The sequence below is a fragment of the Myiozetetes cayanensis genome, unplaced genomic scaffold, assembly GCF_022539395.1.
Source record: "Myiozetetes cayanensis isolate MyiCay16 unplaced genomic scaffold, myiCay2020 scf21, whole genome shotgun sequence".
NCBI classification, from domain to species: domain Eukaryota; kingdom Metazoa; phylum Chordata; class Aves; order Passeriformes; family Tyrannidae; genus Myiozetetes; species Myiozetetes cayanensis.
Genome location: NW_026087423.1, coordinates 3,827,369 through 3,846,887, shown reverse-complemented (window position 1 = coordinate 3,846,887; position 19,519 = coordinate 3,827,369). Strand labels below are relative to the sequence as shown.

At 45.6% G+C, this 19,519-nt stretch overlaps 1 protein-coding gene across 3 annotated transcripts in view; it reads left to right on the top strand.

Moving 5' to 3' along the window:
• Positions 1-303: 303 nt before the first annotated feature.
• GCN1 (GCN1 activator of EIF2AK4) overlaps positions 304-19,519 on the top strand; it is a 40,233-nt gene continuing 21,017 nt past the window's right edge. For 2 of the 3 annotated variants that reach the window (XM_050318456.1, XM_050318455.1), the window contains exons 1-22: positions 5,615-5,761; positions 5,843-5,977; positions 6,473-6,541; positions 6,621-6,729; positions 7,147-7,221; positions 7,482-7,610; positions 7,835-7,885; positions 8,291-8,389; positions 8,664-8,837; positions 9,494-9,646; positions 10,353-10,445; positions 11,811-11,886; positions 12,021-12,180; positions 13,084-13,273; positions 13,390-13,514; positions 13,854-14,032; positions 14,205-14,298; positions 15,014-15,127; positions 15,328-15,526; positions 15,981-16,136; positions 18,707-18,888; positions 19,134-19,214. In XM_050318456.1, the coding sequence (XP_050174413.1) occupies positions 5,630-5,761; positions 5,843-5,977; positions 6,473-6,541; positions 6,621-6,729; positions 7,147-7,221; positions 7,482-7,610; positions 7,835-7,885; positions 8,291-8,389; positions 8,664-8,837; positions 9,494-9,646; positions 10,353-10,445; positions 11,811-11,886; positions 12,021-12,180; positions 13,084-13,273; positions 13,390-13,514; positions 13,854-14,032; positions 14,205-14,298; positions 15,014-15,127; positions 15,328-15,526; positions 15,981-16,136; positions 18,707-18,888; positions 19,134-19,214 (2,775 nt within the window). In that variant the 5' untranslated portion in view covers positions 5,615-5,629. Of the gene's footprint in view, positions 336-2,283; positions 2,387-2,995; positions 3,060-3,607; positions 3,740-4,891; positions 5,025-5,614; positions 5,762-5,842; positions 5,978-6,472; positions 6,542-6,620; positions 6,730-7,146; positions 7,222-7,481; positions 7,611-7,834; positions 7,886-8,290; positions 8,390-8,663; positions 8,838-9,493; positions 9,647-10,352; positions 10,446-11,810; positions 11,887-12,020; positions 12,181-13,083; positions 13,274-13,389; positions 13,515-13,853; positions 14,033-14,204; positions 14,299-15,013; positions 15,128-15,327; positions 15,527-15,980; positions 16,137-18,706; positions 18,889-19,133; positions 19,215-19,519 lie in introns of those variants that run through there. The other variant, XM_050318457.1, reaches the window with a different exon arrangement.

The window sequence follows — 19,519 nt, the reverse complement described above, 5'->3', positions numbered from 1 at the left end:
CGTGCCTGTGTTGATGGTGTAGCCTCCACATCACTTGGGGTTGGGAAAAACGTAACCCGAGGTGGCCAGTGTACTGCAGGGGTTGTTCCTCGGGCCGAGGAGCTGCAGGGGAGCGGTTGTTCCTGTAGCCCCATGCGCTCAGCCCTTCCCGGCCGGGCTGAGCAGCCCCCTCGCCCGCAGCTGGTCCGTGCCTGCTCCCCGGGTCGGGTCCCGCCGTGCGGAGCAGCCGCGGCTCCCGGGCCCGGCGGGCAGCGCCCATCGCCCGGTGCCGGGCCCGCCCCGGAAGCCGCTACCGGTTCCGGGGTCGCGGCGGAGCGATGGCGGCTGACACGCAGGTGAGTGCGGGACGGGCCGCGCCGGCCCGGGCAGGGCAGGGCAGGGCAGTGTGGCGGGGGCTCCGCCCGGGGCCGCTCCCGCCCCGCTGCGCCCCCGGCCCGGCGGCGGAGCCCGGCGCGGTGCCCGGGGCCGTGGTGGGCCCGCAGCGGCCGTGCCCGGCCCGCGGGAAGGGCCCGCCCGCCGCCGGCGCTGCTCGGCTGGGGAGCCGCCGTTGCTGTCCCGATCAACGCCGGCTGCGACCCCTGCGGGGCTCGGTGGGCTCGGCGGGGCCGCCGTTCTGCCCCGGTGCCCCCCGGTTCTCACCGCCCCCCCGCCGGGGCAGCCCGGTGTGCCCGCTCCCCGTGCCCGAGCCGCCCGGGACCGCCTGTTTAACCCTGATGGGCTTGGGATGTTCCCAAGGCAAACCCCGCTCTTCTCAAGTTAGGTCCTCCTAACTTGTTTTATTATATTACCTTTTTGTCGTCTGTATTTGCTTGCAGCAGCATTGCTTGTAGGCTGGCTCTGTAGCGTGTGTGTACATAAAAATCCTAATAAAAGTAAAAAGCAATTGGGTGAAGCCTGTCCCAGCTGCTTCTCAGTGGTGACTGGGGAGTCGGGGTTTGTGCAGTTTCTCTAAGTCACTGAGATGCTGGGGAAGTCCTGTACATAATTTGTAATTTCAGTTTCTAGGCTGTTGGGAGAATTTAAACACGTTTTTCCTGTCTGTACATCTGCCTGCTTGTGATTAAACACCTTGAGTAAGCACAGCTTGGTTTGAGTTTGCATAGGATGAACTCCTGTATTGGAAGGTTTGAAGGCAGAGCAGCTCCTTAATGGCTTCTGGTTTTGTCAATTGTTGGTTGTCCTCCACAGCTCGACCCAGTCCTTGCTGTTCAGGGGTGCAGCCCTGCTTCCAGCCAGTTTTAAGGAGAGCTGGGGGTGTGAAGTGGTCACAGGCTCAGGGAGGTGTGGATGGTCCCTAAATCCCAGGTAGCTGCTGAGCAGGATTAGCCTTTCAGTGTGTCAGCAAAAAACTTCACTGAAAGCAGTTCCTGAGAAACTCTTTGAAAAAGACTCAGGGGAGAAGGAACAGTTTTGATGAGTTTCTAAAGACATTCTCGTTTGCTGCCCTCCCCAAATATGATGATTATTGCTAAGATATAAAGTTACTGAATTTAAGAGCAGGATTTTAAAAGCCCTCCCTGCAGAGCTGTGTTTTGGTTTATGTAAATGCAGAGGTTAGTGGTCTCAGTCCCCTCCCTCCAGCAGATCCCAGCACACATTAACACAGGCATAAAAAACCCTTTGGGTTGTGTGATGTGATTTTTTGTTTTGCTTGGGTAACCTTGGACACGGCTGATGGCACGTGGAGGGCTTTGGTAGCAAGACACAACCTCTTCTAATCTGGCAAGTCCAGCTGACAAAATCCCTGCAATGTGCTTGTTAATTTTGGAAAAGAGGACGTGCCAGCGCACAATTTCACAACTACTGACACCTGGAACCGCAGGTCAGCTTTTCAGATTGGGCAGTTACAGTCACCCTGGGCTGTCTGCAGTTTGGAGTCTCATTGGCAGGGCTGCCTGGGCTTTAGGCTATAACGTACAGGGAAAGCTCCTCTGAGTCCTTGTAGTGCATTATTTTTGGCTTTCAAAGGTCCTGTGCTCCAGGTTATTTGTGTTAGCTCTTACTCTGTGTTACTTCTAGAGGGGTAAGTGTCTCTTAGAGAGCATGAGCACTGTGCCAGGGGGACAGGTTAACAAACAGAGCAGTCACCCTTCAGGCAAGGGAACGGAGTTTCATGGTGTGTGATGCCAAGTGACCCTTCCCCAGCAGATGAGACCATGGATGCCCAACGTTTGGGCACTAAGAGGTCGTGTGGCAGCAGATGACATGTTGTACTTGCCTGGTTTGTGTTCTGTGGGTTGATATCAAAGGCAATCTGATGTTGTTTGCTCTTTGTGGTTTCAGATTTCTGACACACTGAAGCGCTTTGCCGTAAAAGTAACTACAGCCAGTGTGAAGGAACGGAGAGAGATCCTCAGCGAGCTGGGAAAATGCATTTCTGGGAAAGGTGAGAGCTTGGGGGACATTGTCCTGCTTACCAGGGTGGAGGAGAATGTTAAAATGTTTTGTTTCAAGGGCTGTGTCAGGGGTGTTTGTGTGTGGGGAGGGCTGGCAGCATTTGGATCCTGTGCTCCATCACAGTGTTAATGCCAAGTGTGGAGTTTGTAGGTAGCACAGAACCCTGGTTTTTGGCACGTGTGCTTTTTCCAGTCAGTAGTTGTAGCATTGTGTGTATTAGTTCTTCATTAATGCTTCAGTTGTCTGTTTCTCTCCTGACTCAGTCTGTTTTTTTAATGCTCATGGAGTATTTAGATACATGTCTGGGGAGGGGAGTGTAGAAGGTTTCAGGTGGTCTTAATAAAACAGCTGAAGCAAATTTTTTAAAACTTTCTTATTTCTCTCATTTTCTGAAGATGGCTGTATTCCACGTGTTCCCATTTTTGCCATTATTTTAAAAAATATGCATAAAATGTACAGAAAGAGTGAACTTTTACTTGCAAGCAGTTTCACAGATGTGAAGTGAGCAGTTAACTGATTTCAGTTGTGAATTGTGCTTGTGTTAAAGATTAAGAGCTCATCAATTTATGAAGAAATATTTTGAAATACATTGTTACAGATCTTCCAGAGGGTGCAGTGAAAGGCCTTTGCAAACTCTTCTGCCTTACTCTGCATCGATACCGGTGAGTAAATTGATGTGGAAAGGCTGTATGATTTAATCTGTCAGTATTTACATGTTTATTAATTAGACTGAAGCATCTGAAAATGTTAGCATGCAGCGTCACAGAGATGTGTGTGACACTGAAGGGTGTCATCTTGTAATTCGGCTCTCAGGGTAGGTTTGACATTAAAGTTTTGCAACACCTGCCTTGCTTTTCACCTTTAATTTTGAAATTAAAACTTTCGTCCTGTGGTTCAGTTTGCAAGAGTAAACACCCATGTCCCTGTGAAGCAAGACTGAGGTGTCTTTTAGATGCCTTTCAGACACTTTTAGATAGGATTAAGTCATGGTGTATTGTAGAGGAGCTGCTCAGAACCTGTTTTCTTCTGCAACATGCTGGAGAGCCTCCACATAACTGTTGTCGCTTGGGGAAGGGAATGGAGCATTCTGCCAGAAACTTTTCCAGTTTTTTGGAACAGAAAGGATAGACTAGTTACTATCTCCACAGAGAGTGCTCTGTGTGATGTTGGCAGGTTTGTGACGCTCACTGACTCTCGTTTGTCCCTGCAGGGATGCAGCGTCCCGCAGAGCGCTGCAGTCGGCCCTTCAGCAGCTCGCAGAGTCCCAGCCCGAGGCAACAGCGAGAAACCTCCTGCACTCCCTGCAGTCCTCAGGGATCGGCGGCAAGGCTGGAGCTCCCAGGTGCTGCATGAGTTGCTTTGTGTGGAAATGGTTCTGGGTTGCTGGTAGTTGCTCCTGTGTTCAGAGTGGTTCTTCTGCTGCTGCTTGGCAGACGTGTTAAAAAACTTTGGAGACAAAGCTGTTAATGCCATTCAGATGTTCCTCTCTTACCTCTGTCTTGTCTTCTGGGAAAGCATCCTGGTATTAGTGCTGGTGGATTGGGTTTGAGTTACTTTGCTTTTGTTAAAGCTCAGATCTTTTATCAAGAAACAGTCTCCAGAATGATTAGGAGAGGGGATTTCCTTACCCATCCGGTCTTCAGCTGGTGGAATTCAATCCCTTAGTATAGACAGGGAGATAATGAAATTGGAGGCTGAGCTGAGCAACAAGCAGCTCTTCTCTTGTGGTAACTTCTGGAAGCAGCTGTGGTTCCAAAGGCTGACTTAGGGTACTGCTGAGCTGACACAGGCCAGCTGACACAGGGTGCCATCCTATAGTGCTTCTGTGGCTGAACTAAGTGCAGCTTTAGAAAAATCCCTGATCTTGGTTTCAAGGCTTGCAGTGATGGGATATTCACCCTTCAGTCGTGGTGGCTGGCCTTGTGTACAAGGGCATTATGTACATTTTTTCACTTTGAGGTACAGGTCTAAAGGGGGTGAGGATCCTCAGGGAGCTGCGAGGTGGGATCTGGTACCTGGAGCTGAGGGGAGGGGGTGAGAGTTGGCAGAAACCAGAACCAAGCAGTGTGCCAGGAGGGAATGTGAGCTGAGGGAAGATTTGGCAATCTAAGGCTGGGAAGCTTTTGACAGTAAAGTTGAGCAGCAGGTGAGAAATCTTGAGTCACTTTTTGGGCACTCTCAGTTGGTAAATTATTTAACTCTCATTTCTGTAATGCCGCTGGGAAGATCCAGAAATGGTCTCTTTCTCCTGCTGAGGTTTCTCATTCCCAGCAGGCAAGACTTGTCCTCTGGTGTGCCATTTGGAAGCTCTGAGTGTCAAACCAGAGCTGAAACAGCTTCTGAGGGCTGATAATTTCCTTTAAAAGCTAAGGCTTCAGCTGCATTCTTGTGTGACAGAATTGCCTGTCAGTCAGGTGCTGTTCTGATACAGGCAAAGATGGGTCTGTTATGGTCTAGTAGATGTAGATTTACCTCTATCCTGTTTGTACAACAGTAAGAGCAGTGGATCTGCAGCTCTGCTGGCGCTCTCCTGGACATGCCTGCTTGTACGCACAGTCTTTCCAACACCTGACAAGAGACAGGGAGAAACATGGAAAAAACTGGTAAGTTCTTTTTGGTTTGCAGAAGTATCCCTTTGGAGAGAAGGACTTAAATATTTCTAATGTCTTTAAGTTGCTGAAACATGGCAAATAATTCTGAATGTAAGTGATAACAGGAAGTTAAAATCCAGGTTTATGTGGGAATCTGGTGTATTTTGATCTCTCCTGTTCTGCTGGAGAAAGCAGGAGATGTATAAAGCATGAGAGAGGGGCAGTCTTGCAGCTGTGCATACAGAGGTGGCTGCTGGTGCTTCCAAGGTGTATCTGCAGCGTGGCATGAAGTCCTTGTGCCTCCCTTGAAGTGTGAGATTCTGTCACACAGTATCAAGTAGCTTTTTACTTTCTTTTCACCTCCTTTAACAACACGAACCTGTGACCACGCTGACAGCACCTCGGGTTATAGTTGAAACACATTTTAAGAAGGGATGTAATCTGATATAAATTTCTGCTTTCAAAGGTGGAGTTTCCCAAACTGTTACTCATGGTTCTGCAAAGAGGTGCATGTGGGATGAAAGGAATGGCAGCTTGTGGGAAGAACTTACATGACCTAAGGATATTTTCTTAAGCAGATTTTCTTAATCACTGGCATTTGGCATGTCTTATTTGATATGAGCTCTCTGAGAAGCAAGTGCATGAAGGTTTTCTTGGCTGTTGCCCTTGGCAGGTGGCAGGTTCAGTGTTTGCTCCTTTTGGAAGTCCTGGGAGGTTCTCATAAGCAGGCGGTGGATGGGGCCGTGAAGAAGCTGAACAGGCTGTGGAAAGAGGTGATGTGAACCTTCTGTACCACACTCAGTAGCTGTTCTGGATTCTCTGGTGTTAACATGCCTTGCTCCTTTTCTCTTCAGAACCAGGATCTGGTGGATCAGTACCTGTCTGTCATTCTTGGACTTGAACCAAACCAGAGTTATGCTGCGATGCTGGGACTTGTGGTGCAGTTTTGCACAGCCCAGAAGGAGCTGGATATTATTAAACGATACAAGGTACGTCCGTTGTACTGCTGGGTTTTTGGGGGAACAAGAAGCACCACTTGTCATCATGGAGAAGGGGCTGAACAGATGTCTCAGTGAGGCTGCTACTTTGCATCTGCCCATGTTTCACCGTATATATTCAGTAGTTCTGCACTTCTGCCTTTAGAGGAGCTTTAGAGGAGGTGCCAGATGTGTGGCTGTTTGGTGTTGCCTGGGCATTTCTGTGGATTGCCAGCACTGCAGCTTCCTGCGTTCTCCCTGTTGTGGGAATGAAAGGCAGCAGGTAGCTCTCAGTGTGGTTTGAGTGTGGGGCTCAGGATAGAGCAGAGAGCAGTGACTTCTGCTTGGCCGACTTAGGTGAGGGTGGAAGCAAAGCTGCTGTGCCAGCAGTAGGGCAGCCTTCCAGAGGAGAAGGAGGTGGGGTGTCCAGCCTGGTTTCCTGACAGCATGCTGGGAGCTGTGTACAGGTTGTGATGTGGCTGTAACCCAGTGTTTCTGCTTGCTCAGAGTGCTCTCCTGGATTTCTACTTGAAGACCATCCTTATGAGCAAGACAAAGCCCCAGAAGCACGTGCTGGTGAGCCACTGCTGCGGAGGTGCTGTGCTTTGTGCCGTGGCAGCGCGGGCGGCGGTGCTGACGCTCTGTTCCTTTGCAGGACAGCTGTTCCCCGCTCCTGCGCTACGTGTCCCACGCCGAGTTCAAGGACTCGGTTTTGCCAACTCTGCAGAAGTCCCTGCTTCGGAGTCCTGAGAATGTCATTGAAAGTGAGTGTGTTGTCTCTGTGTGTTGCTCTGTCAAGGAGCCTGAAGAGCTGTTCCTTAGAGGTCTGGAGCTGTTGGGGCAGCGTCTCTCTGGACTGTGCTGCTGGTCCTGCGAGTGCAGGCAGCGGGATTGTCTGGAATCTGTGGGTTAGAGGTGGAGAAGCGACATTTGTGATGTGATCCCAAGTGTCAGGGTATGTGATAGCTACTGTTTGCACCAAGGATGGGATTTCACAGCCGAGTGCTAAGAATAATACTGAATTAATCTGTTCACTGGGCATCAATTTCAGTAGGTTTTTTTTTATTCCTACTCCTTACTTCCCTGGCTCTCTTGATGTGTATTGTGGGGAAGGGTATATTAAAATGCTAAAAACAGTTACTTAACAGAATGTAATGTGCCATTATCTCTTCTGTGTTCAGCAATCTCTTGCTTGCTCGTGTCTGTGAACCTGGATCTCAGCCAGTACGCTCTAGACATTGTGAAAGGACTGGCCAGTAAGTGCTCTCACTTTTGGAGGGAATGATGACTTCAGAATAAAGCTTTCCTTAACTTTCTGGCTACACCTATAACAGCTTCATTACTGATGAAGAGGTGGTTTTACATGGGAGGGAGGATGATGCTGTAACTTGGAACTGGAATAGTTCACGTGACGGTTCCAGAAGCAGAGTTAAGCCAGGTGTAAAGATATGTCCTTGCCTTGCAGCTTTTATGCAGTTTGTCATCAGGAACTCTGAGCTTGTGCATTATCTTCCAGGTCATCTGAAATCCAACAGTGTGCAGCTGATGGATGAAGCGGTTGTGGCACTGAGGAACCTGGCTCGGCAGTGTAGCGATCCTTCAGCTGTGGAGTCGCTGGGCAAACACCTTTTTGCCATCTTAGGGGGTGAGTAAATTGTAGGATAAGCAGTGGGGATGAATACAGGTGTGACAGCCTCAAGGAGTCTGTGTATTGTATTTTCTGTTGTCTTTTGCTGCTCGTATGGCAGGGGTGGCTCAACCTGGCTCAGGGATAATGGGGCAAGCTGTTGTATTTTGGAGAAGATTCTCGATGTAGCACACAGCAGTTGTCTGTAAGTCACTTGTCACACATGTGTTTCTTGTTGGCAGGCTCAGAGGGGAAGCTGACAGTTGTTGCTCAGAAGATGAGCGTCCTTTCAGGTGAGGATCCTAGAAGAAAACTGCTTTTCTGGTGAAAGAAATTCAGCAGAAGGCTGAATGGGAGGGATCTGTGCTTCAGCCTTCAGGGTTCCCTGCCTGTCTCTCTGAATTGGCTGTAGATGAAGCCACAGAGGGTGCTGGATGCCACCTACCAGTTCCTGGCTTTCTATTCAAAGAAAGTAATTGGCTGGGTGGCCAAATATTTTATTCAAAGAAGACTTGTTTCCTGAGTAGAAATGAAGACAGAGATCCTGCAGTGTTAGTACCTGGTGGATGTGACATCCAGAGGTAGTGACAAGAGAAAAGATGTCTGTGCAGTGATTGAAATGTGAAGGGTCATTCTTGATTGGCTTTAGATTTTGTGCTGGTAGTTTGGGAACTGCTGAGAGAATTCTGTCCTTTCAGGGATTGGCAGCCTTAGTCACCATGTGGTTTCTGGACCCTCCAGTCAAGCTCTGAGTGGAACCATGGCTGAGCTTTTCATCCCTTTCCTGCAGCAAGAAGGTGAGATCTCTTGCCTTTGTTGTGTGTTTGCTAAGCTGCTTTTATCTTGAGCAAGATTTCCACATGGCCTGTAATTCAGGATAAATCTGGATTCGTGGCTGCTGTGCTATGGAGTGTGTTGCCCTGTTGTGATGAGCAGCCACATGGACACAGTGCCTGTCAGGAGCACTCGTGCTCTTTTCTTGCATTCTGACATCATTACCTGCTTTCTGGTTTATGTTCCTGTGCCCTGTGCAGTTGCTGAACTGACATGAGCTCTGTGTTTCTTCCCTAGTGCACGAGGGCACGTTGGTTCATGCAGTCTCTGTGCTGGCTCTTTGGTGTGTTCGGTTCACCACAGAGGTTCCTAAAAAGCTGGTGGAATGGCTCAAGAAAGCCTTCAGCCTTAAAACCTCGACATCAGCTGTGAGACATGCCTATCTGCAGTGCATGCTGGCCTCCTTCAAAGGTAAAACTGGGCAGCTTTATTTTTGTCTTACACTTAAATGGTCAGATTTCTAGCTCAGGGACCATGCTTTTGTTTTATATAGCACCCAGCTCACTGAAATCTTGGTCTGTGTCTTTGACTCTTGGAAGCTTTAAAAAAAGAAATTAAATTATTGTGTTTGAAATTAAGAACTTAAAAAATTATTATCTTTTGGTGATCCTCTTGAGATTTTCATCTGTTGGTCCTATCCACTTTGACTGCAGCATTTCATCCACAGTTGTTAGACTTCTGGGATTCCTTAACTTCTGAATGTTTGAAGTGGAACAGATGGTCATGGCTTGCCAGGAATGTACTTTCCCTCTCTTAGGGAAACATTCATCTTTGAAGTCAGACTTCCTGTGATTTGAACTAATTCCTTTAATGTAACTGAATTAGCATTTTCTTTTGCATCCCATGAACAGGAACTGGTATTGAGGTGGGACTGTTCTGTCTGTGAGGGAAGGACTGAAGTGGTTACCATCTAGCTTTTCACAGTTTAATGGTAGTGACTGGCAAATACTCTGGGAGATTCAGAATCCCCCCCCAGTGCGTGTCTGATTCCTTTCCTTGTCTCATGACAGCAGAAGAACCACTTTCCAACCATGTTGTTTTGTAACCTGTCTCTTTTGTCTCCTCAGGTGACACATTATTGCAGGGAATGGACTTGCTGCCAATGCTCATCCAGACAGTAGAAAAAGCAGCATCTCAAAGTACTCAGGTTCCCATGGTAACTGAAGGAGTTGCTGCAGCTTTGTTGATCTGCAGGATGTCTGTAATTGAGGGACAAACTGGTAAGGTCACAAAACATCTGGCAGAATCCAATATAAACAGGTTCTGAGGATTAATGCTTCTTCCTGACAATGTGCAGGGGATACTATTCCCTAATCTGTGTACAGTGTCTTCGTAGAAAATCATTGCTATTTTGTAAACCAAGGAAAGATTAATTCCTGTCTCATTCAGTGAAGAATTCTTGCTCTTCCATGGCTTTGCAAATTCCAGCTTCCATTCAGTTAGGGCAATATTCCTCTTCATTCTGACAGAAGATGTTCACTCAAACCTTACATGGTAGGAGTTGATCGATGTATCGAAAAAATTACTTGATTGTTATTTGGGTAATGTTTTGGAATGCATGAGGAAGTGTCTGAGTTCATACATCTGTCAGGATATAAAAACCAGGTGTGTTCTACCAAAAGCAACACACCACTTCCCTCCTTTCCTTCATGTTTAGTATGGTTTGTCCTATGAAAGATTAAGGTGAATCAGACTTTACATTTCACATTTCCAAGGCAGAGAAATACATTTTTGTCAGCAGGTGGTTTTTGGGCATGTTTATAGTTCTGAATGGGAGAGATGAGAGGCTTTAGAACTGAAGACAAGTAAGGCTTAGAGGGAACTTGAGGGATTTCAGGAGACAGAATTTGACTGTATTTTATGTACACTGGTGATTCTGACTTATTTTGAAACATCCTTGATAGACATCTGTTCTTTTCCTGTCAGAGTCTAAGCTGAGTGGTTTCTGGCAGCTGATTCTGGATGAGAAAAAACAAATTTTTACATCTGAGAAGTTCTTGCAGTCTGCATCAGAGGAAGGTAAATTGGCAGTTATTGTATATCCAGTTGCTGTTTAAGTCTGTTTCTTAGTACTTCCAAGAACTAATGTTTTTGTTAGCCCTGTTCTGTGATCCTTGGAGGATTCAGTTTCAGATTAAAATGAACAGTGTACTCTTCAGAAGTACACCTAGACTAGTTGTAGTCTAAGCTTGACAATGAATTAGTTTATTTCTTGACAAACCTGTTATCACACATTTATCATTCCAATACAAAATGTGTCAGAGTGGTGTTCCCATTTGTAAGTAAAGAGGTGCAGCCAATCTGAGCGATGTGGAAAAGTCTAAAATTTACAGTAAGATGGGAGAAAGTAAAATAAGGCAGGAGAATAAAAAATGTAGGTGAAAATCTTAAGAAATGTGGGGGAAGAGTAATAACAGATAGAATTGAATTGGGCTATAAATTAGTGTGTCTGTGCTCTGTTTTGATCTCTTGTGTTTAAAGATTAATTGAAAAAAAAATTAATGGAATGTGCCCAACAGAAAACATTACTGACTACCTACATTGTAAACTGGAAGTTTTGAAAAAGAGTTCATTAATCATTTCTCTGAAATGAATTCATTTATCTTCTGTACATAGGTACAATAGGTAAAGTTTTCTAAATGGGAAATGTAATTTCTCCTTTGCTTCCTGCAGTCCCTGTTTTCTGAAGGCAGTGTGTGTATCCGTTCATTTTCCCTCCTAAGTCTGCAAATATCCTGAAACAGCGTGATTTGGAAAATTTTGGAATGGTCCCTTAGGATGTTAGATCCAAGAACTAATGCTGAGAGTAAATACTGTCATGGTTTGTTGTTGCTGATTTAGGCAAAGCCATCCAGCTGTGACATCATTAACGTGCCCAAATCTCGATACCTTGGATGTCAGATCCCTGCTTAGGGGGTTATAACCCACCCCGTGGTTCAGGGCTTCTGCTCCTGCTTTTATGATGTGGTTGAGCATCCATTCACAAACCAAAGGGCCCAGTGACAGCTGACACTCAGTACTCATTTCGTGTCACTGAAGCTGTTTGGGGAGGGCTCAGGAATTAAAGTATTGGTGCAGTGAGTGTGGTGTTTATCATTTGCTTTGCTCTGTCAACCTAAACCAAAATAGGTCACACACAGTGGTCGGGAAAATTGTCCTGGGTTCCAGCTAACAGCACTTCTATGAAATCACGGTTCTGTTCCCAGTCTTGGCAGACCTGAGCTGGATTTATCTGTAGCTTCACTGAGAAGATTATGTAGAGGCTCAGCTTGCGGAGCTATTTTACCGTGTCCTGCTTGCTGTTTGTTTGTTTTCAGGTAAAAAAAACCAAACTGCTTCCTTATGAAGTTCCATGCTATTTTAAATATTTGTCTTTTCCCACAGCCATGTGCACGGTGCTGCAGCTGACAGAGCGCCTGCTCTTGGATCACGCCCAGCGGCTGCCGGAAAGTAAAGTTCAGTACGTAGAGGTCACTTCTGCCACAGATCTGTCTGATCCCAGAGTGCTGGTGTGGGCACCTCTTGGTGCTTTGGTGGGCAGCTGGTTTGCAGAGCTGCCTCCCTGGCTACCCCCGTGTGTTTGTGTGTTTTCAGGCAGTATCACCGTGCCCTCGTTGCCGTCCTGCTGAGTCGGACCTGGCACGTTCGCAGGCAGGCCCACCAAACAGTTAAGAAGCTCCTGTCCTCTCTGGGAGGGTACAAGCTGGCCTATGGGCTCTTGGAGGAGCTCAAAGCGGTTCTCAGTTCTCACAAGGTGAGTAACCAAGAAGGTTGATCTCTGCCCAGGCAGCTGTTTGTGTACTGCCAGTCACCTCCCTGCCCTAGATTTGCTGTTAGTATTGACATACAGCCTGATGTGAAGATTATTCAGCTCCAGATGTTCTCCTGGATTGCCATTTGTTACTGGATTACTGCATATTACAGCATCAATGTCTGTAGTGTACCTAGTCTTCTATATATGTACAAAAAACCATATTATTCTAAATTATTTGGGGAGGAAGCTGTAGTTTTCCATGGCTTTCTATTATTTTAATGCAAATTTAATCCCTGCTGGAAGACCAAATGCTTAATTCCTTTCTTTGTATTCTGGTTCCTTTGTCCTGGCTTATAGCTCGGGCTGCCTATTTAAAACAAATGTAATAAAAATACTTTAATGGCAACTAAAATGAAAAATAAAAGAGGAAACACTGAGCGGTGTATTATTGGGCTTGCTGCTGGGGCAGCACCGTGTCAAGTTGTGTAATAGATTAAGTTGCATTGATTAGGTAGCAAGGCTGGGACTTGGTAAATAATCTTCCCATGTAACAGACACAGCCTGAACAAAGTATTTTTGAAAAGATACTGGGTAAAATTAGACTGCAGAAGTCGGGCATACTGTTCTCAGCCAGCTGGCTCAACCTTTTCCAAAGTCTTCTTTGCCAGAAGTGATCATTTTAGTTTTATTTTACCCCAGCTTGCCAAACTGACTATAGTCCTCCATGCCTAATCTTTCTGTCACTCATCTCTGTGCTCTGGTTTTGCTGTTATCCTTTATCCCTTGTTTCCTTTGGAAACTTCAGGGGTTTGTTACTGACAGGGAGGTGATTGTTGGCATTCAGTCTGCTGTTCCTGTGGGGAAGTGCTCAGGGCTCAGGAAGGTTTGGTGTTGTCCACCCAGGTTCTGCCTCACGAGGTGCTGGTGACGGAGTCGGGAGAGCTGTCGGAGCTGGGAAGGACGTACATTCCCCCCCGAGTGCTTCTTGAGGCTCTCTGTGTCATCTCAAGCGTGGCAGGGCTTGATGTGGATTCCTTTGAGCCCGAGAAGCTGGCCCTGGAGATGCTGCTGGTGAGCCATCATCCTTCTGTAGGTAAGAGCAGGGATAAGACCCTGATGGTCAGTGTATGGGGGTTTATTGTCCATCTTTATTTCATTGTATCAGCAACCTGCTTCATCTTTATTATGCTCATTTATTCTCCTTGCCAGTGGCAGTGCAGCCCGGACTTTGGCCAGCCCTCCTCATCAAGATGAAGATAGATCCCAAAGACTTCATCAGCAAACACCTGAATGACATCTTGCCCAGGATCACTGCCTACACTCCAGAGAACCAGGTGGTTAATTCCTGCTTTCCTTGTGTTAGTTTTGGGACATACCTTGGAACAGGAGAATTTTCTGGAGGAGTTCAGTACTAACTGGTCTGTAAGGAAGGACATCTGTCTAAAAAGTGGGGAAAAGGCAGGTTCAAAGAGAACACCTCTGGTGAAAAGGAGGTGGGATTTAAGGGAGAAAGAATGTACCAGCAGCTGAGTAGAATTTTAGATAAGATTCAAGTACCCACTAAACAAGGAATTAGGGATTGGAACATAATGGGAGCTGCCTCAGCAGGGTATACTTCTTGGAGACAATTTTAAGGAATTCTGATTATGTTTTTTCCTTCGTTTCCCTGACAGTCATCTATGAATGCAGTGGGATCTCTCTCTCTGCTTTCACCTGGTAGAGTTCTCCCCCAGCTCATCAGCACTATCACAGCATCAATGGAGAATCCAGCTCTGTGCCAGGTTACTCGAGAGGAATTCGCCATCATGAAGACACCCGAGGGAGAACTGTATGACAAGTCTATAATACAGAGGTAAGACTTAAATTTCTTGTCTCTGTGCACCTGGGGATTGAGCACTGCTGGCATCTTTCCAGTGGGTGACTGGGTGTGTCAGATGCTTTTTCTGGACAGGAGTTCCCAGATTTTTGTGTCTGGATCTCAGTCCAGATCAGTGATGATTCTTTTCTCTACTTTTCCTTCTCAGTGCTCAACAGGATAGCATGAAAAAGGCTAACATGAAGAGGGAAAATAAAGCTTATTCCTTCAAGGAACAAATCATTGAGCTGGAGCTGAAGGAGGTGAGTTGATGAGAACAGGAAAGCCAGGCTGATCAGAACCTTCACTGCAACTCATCTGTGTTTGTTGCATGGCTTCTGGCATATGCGTGGAAAAGATTCTCTGACCTTCTTTGAATAGTTAAATGTTGTCTTCTCTTGTATCTGTATGTATCCATTTCTTCTCTGTTATATTTGTATTTTGATGTGCTATTCTACCTGTTTGTGAGAGCACTTACTACTTGCTAGTACCTGTTTTTCCTCCTCATCTCTGGTTCAACGTGTCTTGTGCCAGTGTGTCCCAGTAAGAGTTATTCCATAGGTGCTTCCATCTTGTCATCAGCAGTTCTGTTCATCCTGGCCAGGGCAGTGGGTGTGGGTGGGGGGAAGAACTTGGTTAAATGAGGGGAATTTACCAGGTTGACTGGAACATTCTTTTATTAAAGGTTGACTTCTCTTTGCTCTGGGGAGGACAGCTCTTTTTAATGATATTGAATAATTTGTGACCAATTTAAACATGGGAGAAACTTATGCTGCTAATGGGACATTCAAGTGTTGTTAACCTGCTGATTTCCATTTTGTGTCTTTCCTCAAGAGGGATATATTTGGAAGCATATTTTGATACTGTTTTAAAAGTAAACTGCAAAGAACCTCAGTGTGTTCAGCTTTCTTCTCTACCTAATTGAGGGGCTGGTGTTAATAACTGTAGCCTAATGATGCCCATGGCTCTCTACTGCAGGAGATAAAGAAGAAGAAAGGAATAAAGGATGAGGTGCAGCTGACAAGCAAGCAGAAGGAGCTGATGCATGCCCAGCTGGAAAGGGAGGCTCAGATAAGAAAACGGTTGAAGGAGGTGAGTTTTGATTGTATTTTTTGCAACATCTTTGCAGCTCCCTTGAGCCAAGTAATTTTGATGAAAGGGAAATGGTGTAACATAGAGAATATCTGGCAATCACCTATTTGTTTCTTTTATTAGAAAATAGATTTAACAACCTGGGGTTTTTTCCCAATGGAGTTTTTTTATGGTAACCTTTTGAATTGTTTCTCTTACAGCTTGACAGTGAGCTGGAAACAGCTCTAGGACTCCTGGACACTGTTATAAAGAAAAAGCCTCCTGGTCTCACTCAGTACATCCCTGGTCTCATCAGTTCCTTCTTGCCACTTTTTCGATCTCCTTTGGCTGCTCCAAGGATTAAGAAACTTTTTCTTTCCTTAGCTTCCTGTGTCATGCCTGCTCGACTGAAAACCTTTGGTTAGTATTTGCAGTTGCTATTTAAGGGCAAGGTGCATTATTATTGTGGCAGGGCAGTGAAAATTCTTTCTCTTACAAGCTGTGGATCAGAACCAAGAAAAGACAAGAGGAAAACCCACCTGGAACAGTTCTTAGGGAGATGATGTGATTTCCCAGAGATACGACTTCTGGATAGGGCTGGGACCAAAGACAAGGAGTTGTCTGGTCATTGTGACCAGCTCTGAGGAGCAGTTGGTCACTGTGGGACCATCTCCCCTGGGCAGAGTTTAGAGGATGTGCTGTGAAGAAAGCTGTCCCCTGTCAGCCCTGGGGCTGGCCCTCCTCTCTGTGCCTCTTTGCAGCCTGGCTGTTGCTCTGAGCTCTGTTACAGTTCTTGAGTCTGTTCCTGGGGATTCTCCTCTCGAGAAATCTTTGGGTTCAGTCCTCTCACGGATTCTTCATTCTTTCATTCCAGGTACTTTGGTGAGCCACGTGACCTTGCGGCTGATGAAACCAGAATGTGAGTTGGATGAGTCCTGGTGCCAGGAAGAGCTGCCCACTGCTCTGAACAGAGTTGTCAGCTTGCTGCATGCCCACACCATCCCCAGCCGAACTGGCAAGGGAGAGCCAGGTAAGAGGGATGGTAGATACGGTACATCCTGCTGACATTCTGCCCCCCTCCAATAACTGTAAGCTGGTTTAGTTTTCAAAGATTGTATAATATTTTCTAAGTGAGACTTCACTTTTTTTTATTTTAATCAGATAACTCTTCATAGATATGAAAAACCTTAAGGGTTTTTTTTGTGTGTGTGTGCTGGTAGTAGTAGAGGTGATGTTACAAGTGTAGTAAGTGTAGAAAGAAAATAGCAGTATTTTTTCTTAAAATGGTTCATACAGAAATAATAGCAGTGAAATTAAGGCTCATCTTTGCCAAGGACAGCTCCTACCTTTCAACACTACTTAGCATAAGGGATTCAGCGAGACTAAGTAGAAAGACAAAATAATTGCTTGTTATCTGTGATCTCAGCAGTGAAGTGCCCGTGGCCTCTACTTGTTTGCTGTGTAGTGCTGCAGTTCATGAATATTTTATTACAGCATGGTTGTAGAAGGAGCACTTCTTTCCACTCTCTAACATGAGGGCAAGCACCACTATTTCTACAGTGCGAGAATATGATCTGAGTTAAAAATAAACCTTTTTTTCTTGTATTAATAGAGATAAGTTTTAATCCAGATCACTTCCAGAATCTGCTTCAGAGGGGGGTGCCCAAGTGCTTGTGCCACTGCACTGATGATAACAGCAGAGAAGAGGAGGGTTGCTGTGTGTCCTTTGGGGGCTGGGCTGGCTCAGGTTGTCTCACAGCATGTGCTGTGCTCCAGCGCTAGAGGTGGTTCACCCAGGCTTTGAGGCTGTTCATCATCTAACTCAACAAAAGCTGCTGTGGTAGATGGTGTATATTTTTAAGGGAAATGTGGAGTTCTGTTTGGTCCCTCACCCCCGTAGTTCAGTTCTCCCCTTGCCGTTCAGCTGCCAGTCAGATGTGCAGAGGTGGGACTGACATGTCACTGTCACAGCTGAGCAGTGGCAGTTGACCACGTTGAACAGCACTTCAGTGCTGAACATCTCAGTGATAATTCAGTGTCTCCACTATGCAATTTATTGCCATAGTAAGTGCAAGTTCGTTAACATTTGAATCCACTTCCAGAGAAAAGTGGAAATATTTTCAGTCCTTCAAGATTTCCTACAGTGCTTAATTAAATTAATATCTGATTATTTTTTCCACTTCTGCAAAAGAGAAAGGCAGTAGTTTCCGTAGCACTTTGTTGGACAAGTCATGTTATATTCCCAAATGATTTTCCCTTATTTTCAAAGTTCTTTGGAATGTAGTTGTGCAATGTGATTTAGTGGAGGTTAATTTCTCTGGTTACCATGAGACCTAAGACAGACCCAACCTCCTTATAATGTGGATAATAAAATTTATCATTCATTGCTGAAAGGCTGAGATATATTCCATAATGTTGGTCAATACCAGCTACTGTATAAATAGAACATTTATCATCTCAGATAAAGCTTTCTTTCTCCTGCTACATAGATAGGGATAGTGGTTGAAGCCTGGAAATACTTGGCCAATAATTTAAAATGAAACAAAAGTGTAAAAGCGAAGAGATACTGAGAAAACAGAGAGAAAAAATCCCACATCAGAAATGGAGGGGGTTTTACCAAAGCTTTTCATGTTAAATAGGAGCTCGCTGTGTGTATGGGATTTAATATTTCTCCCTTGAACTACTTTTGCAGTATCTGTGCCCTACATAAGCTGACTAATACTGCAGTATTGTATCTGCAGTGCTCTTCATCTGCATCTTGGAAATTTAAACTTGGGCGTTCTCTGTCAGCACAGATTGGATGTAGAAAGGAAACGTTTTCCCCAGACATCTGATACTTGAATTTTAACTGGACTAACTGAGGGACTGGAAGGAGCATTTTCTATATCCTATAGCCAAGGTTCTGTAAGAAGGAAGGAGCAGAATCCATAACAGTGGGAATCCAAAAGCTTTAATTTTTCAAGGAGGGGAGTTGAGATTTGCACCAGAATTAGAAGGACCTCATTCTCAAGGATCCAGCTGAAGACTGGAATGACAGGTTAGCTGGTTTGGCAGGAAGTGTTTAAAGGAAATGTAGCTGCTAAACAGGCCCTTGCTTTGGGACAAATGAACTTTAAAAGTGACTAAAATAGATTTTATTTCATCTGTGGTTGTGCAATGGAGCAGATTTTGTGTCCCATCCCCTGCTGCCTGCAAGTATTTCCAGGATAGACAAAACCTCAGTTTTGCCTGTCTACTTTAATCCATTGAATTGTTTGAATTTCATTTACAGTGTGTATTTTTGCACTGTTGAGGCACTGGAAGTAATTTGGAGTCCTAATGTGACTTTAATTAAAGCCAAACAGAATCACAGAATCATTTAGGTTGGAAAAGACCCTTAAGATCATCAAGTCCTACCCTTAACCCAGCACTGAAATGCCAGAAGTCACTGATGGAGCAGTACTTAACAATACTTAGGGTCACAGCGTGTTTGTGCATGAGGGTGAAGCTTGGCCACATCCATTATGGGCTACCCAGGAGTACATTTTATACCAGTCAATGCTACAAACAAAGCCACAGGGAGATCAACTGTGCTCACAGGGTTGTTTCTCCTCTTCACAGGTGCTACCCCATTATCAGCTCCAGCATTTTCCTTGGTCTTTCCTCTCCTGAAGGCAGTTATGACTGAGACACCTCATGACAGTGAGGACAAGGAGGAGTTCCTGGTCAAGATTCTGCAGATCCTTACGGTCCATGCTCAGCTGAGATCATCAGGAAATGGCCAGGCATTGCTGGTGGATGAGGTGAGAGCTGTGGGAATCCAGCAGTTGTTCAGATGAGCCTTGGGACTAAACAGCTGATGTGTAAACTGGACAAAGCAGATTAATTCTGCAAGTTAAAGTTAACAATGTAAGGTTGTTTTATGTCACAGGTTGACAGGTACCTGTCCAGCCCTAGGTTTTGGTTGTGATTTTATAAATGTCATACACAGGCAAGGTACTTTGGAGTCACAAGACATAAAACTTTTCATCTTCCCTCCACCTTTCAGAATGGCCCAGAGTTGCTGCCCCGGAGGGACATGCTGGTTCTGCTGACACGGGTGATAGGAACAGGTTCTCCACGGTTACAGGTGAGTCCTCAGCTTCATAACCATCAGGATTCTCCCTAAGTTTCATCAGCACCTAAATAATGGAAGTGCACTCAGCTAGTTTAAGTCTCTTGAGACTGGTGGTTGATACTTTCCCGATTTTTCCTGTGTTTATGGTATCTTAGAATAAAATGTCTACATCTTTTTTTCCTGTGGATTTTATTGCACCAAACATACCCTTTGGTCTTCCACAGGTGACATTTATTCCTTCCCTGAGGCTTTGTTCTGCAGAAGTTCAGTAGTGGCTCCTCTCAGGGTTTGTTCTAAGGGATGGCAGGAAGGTCAAC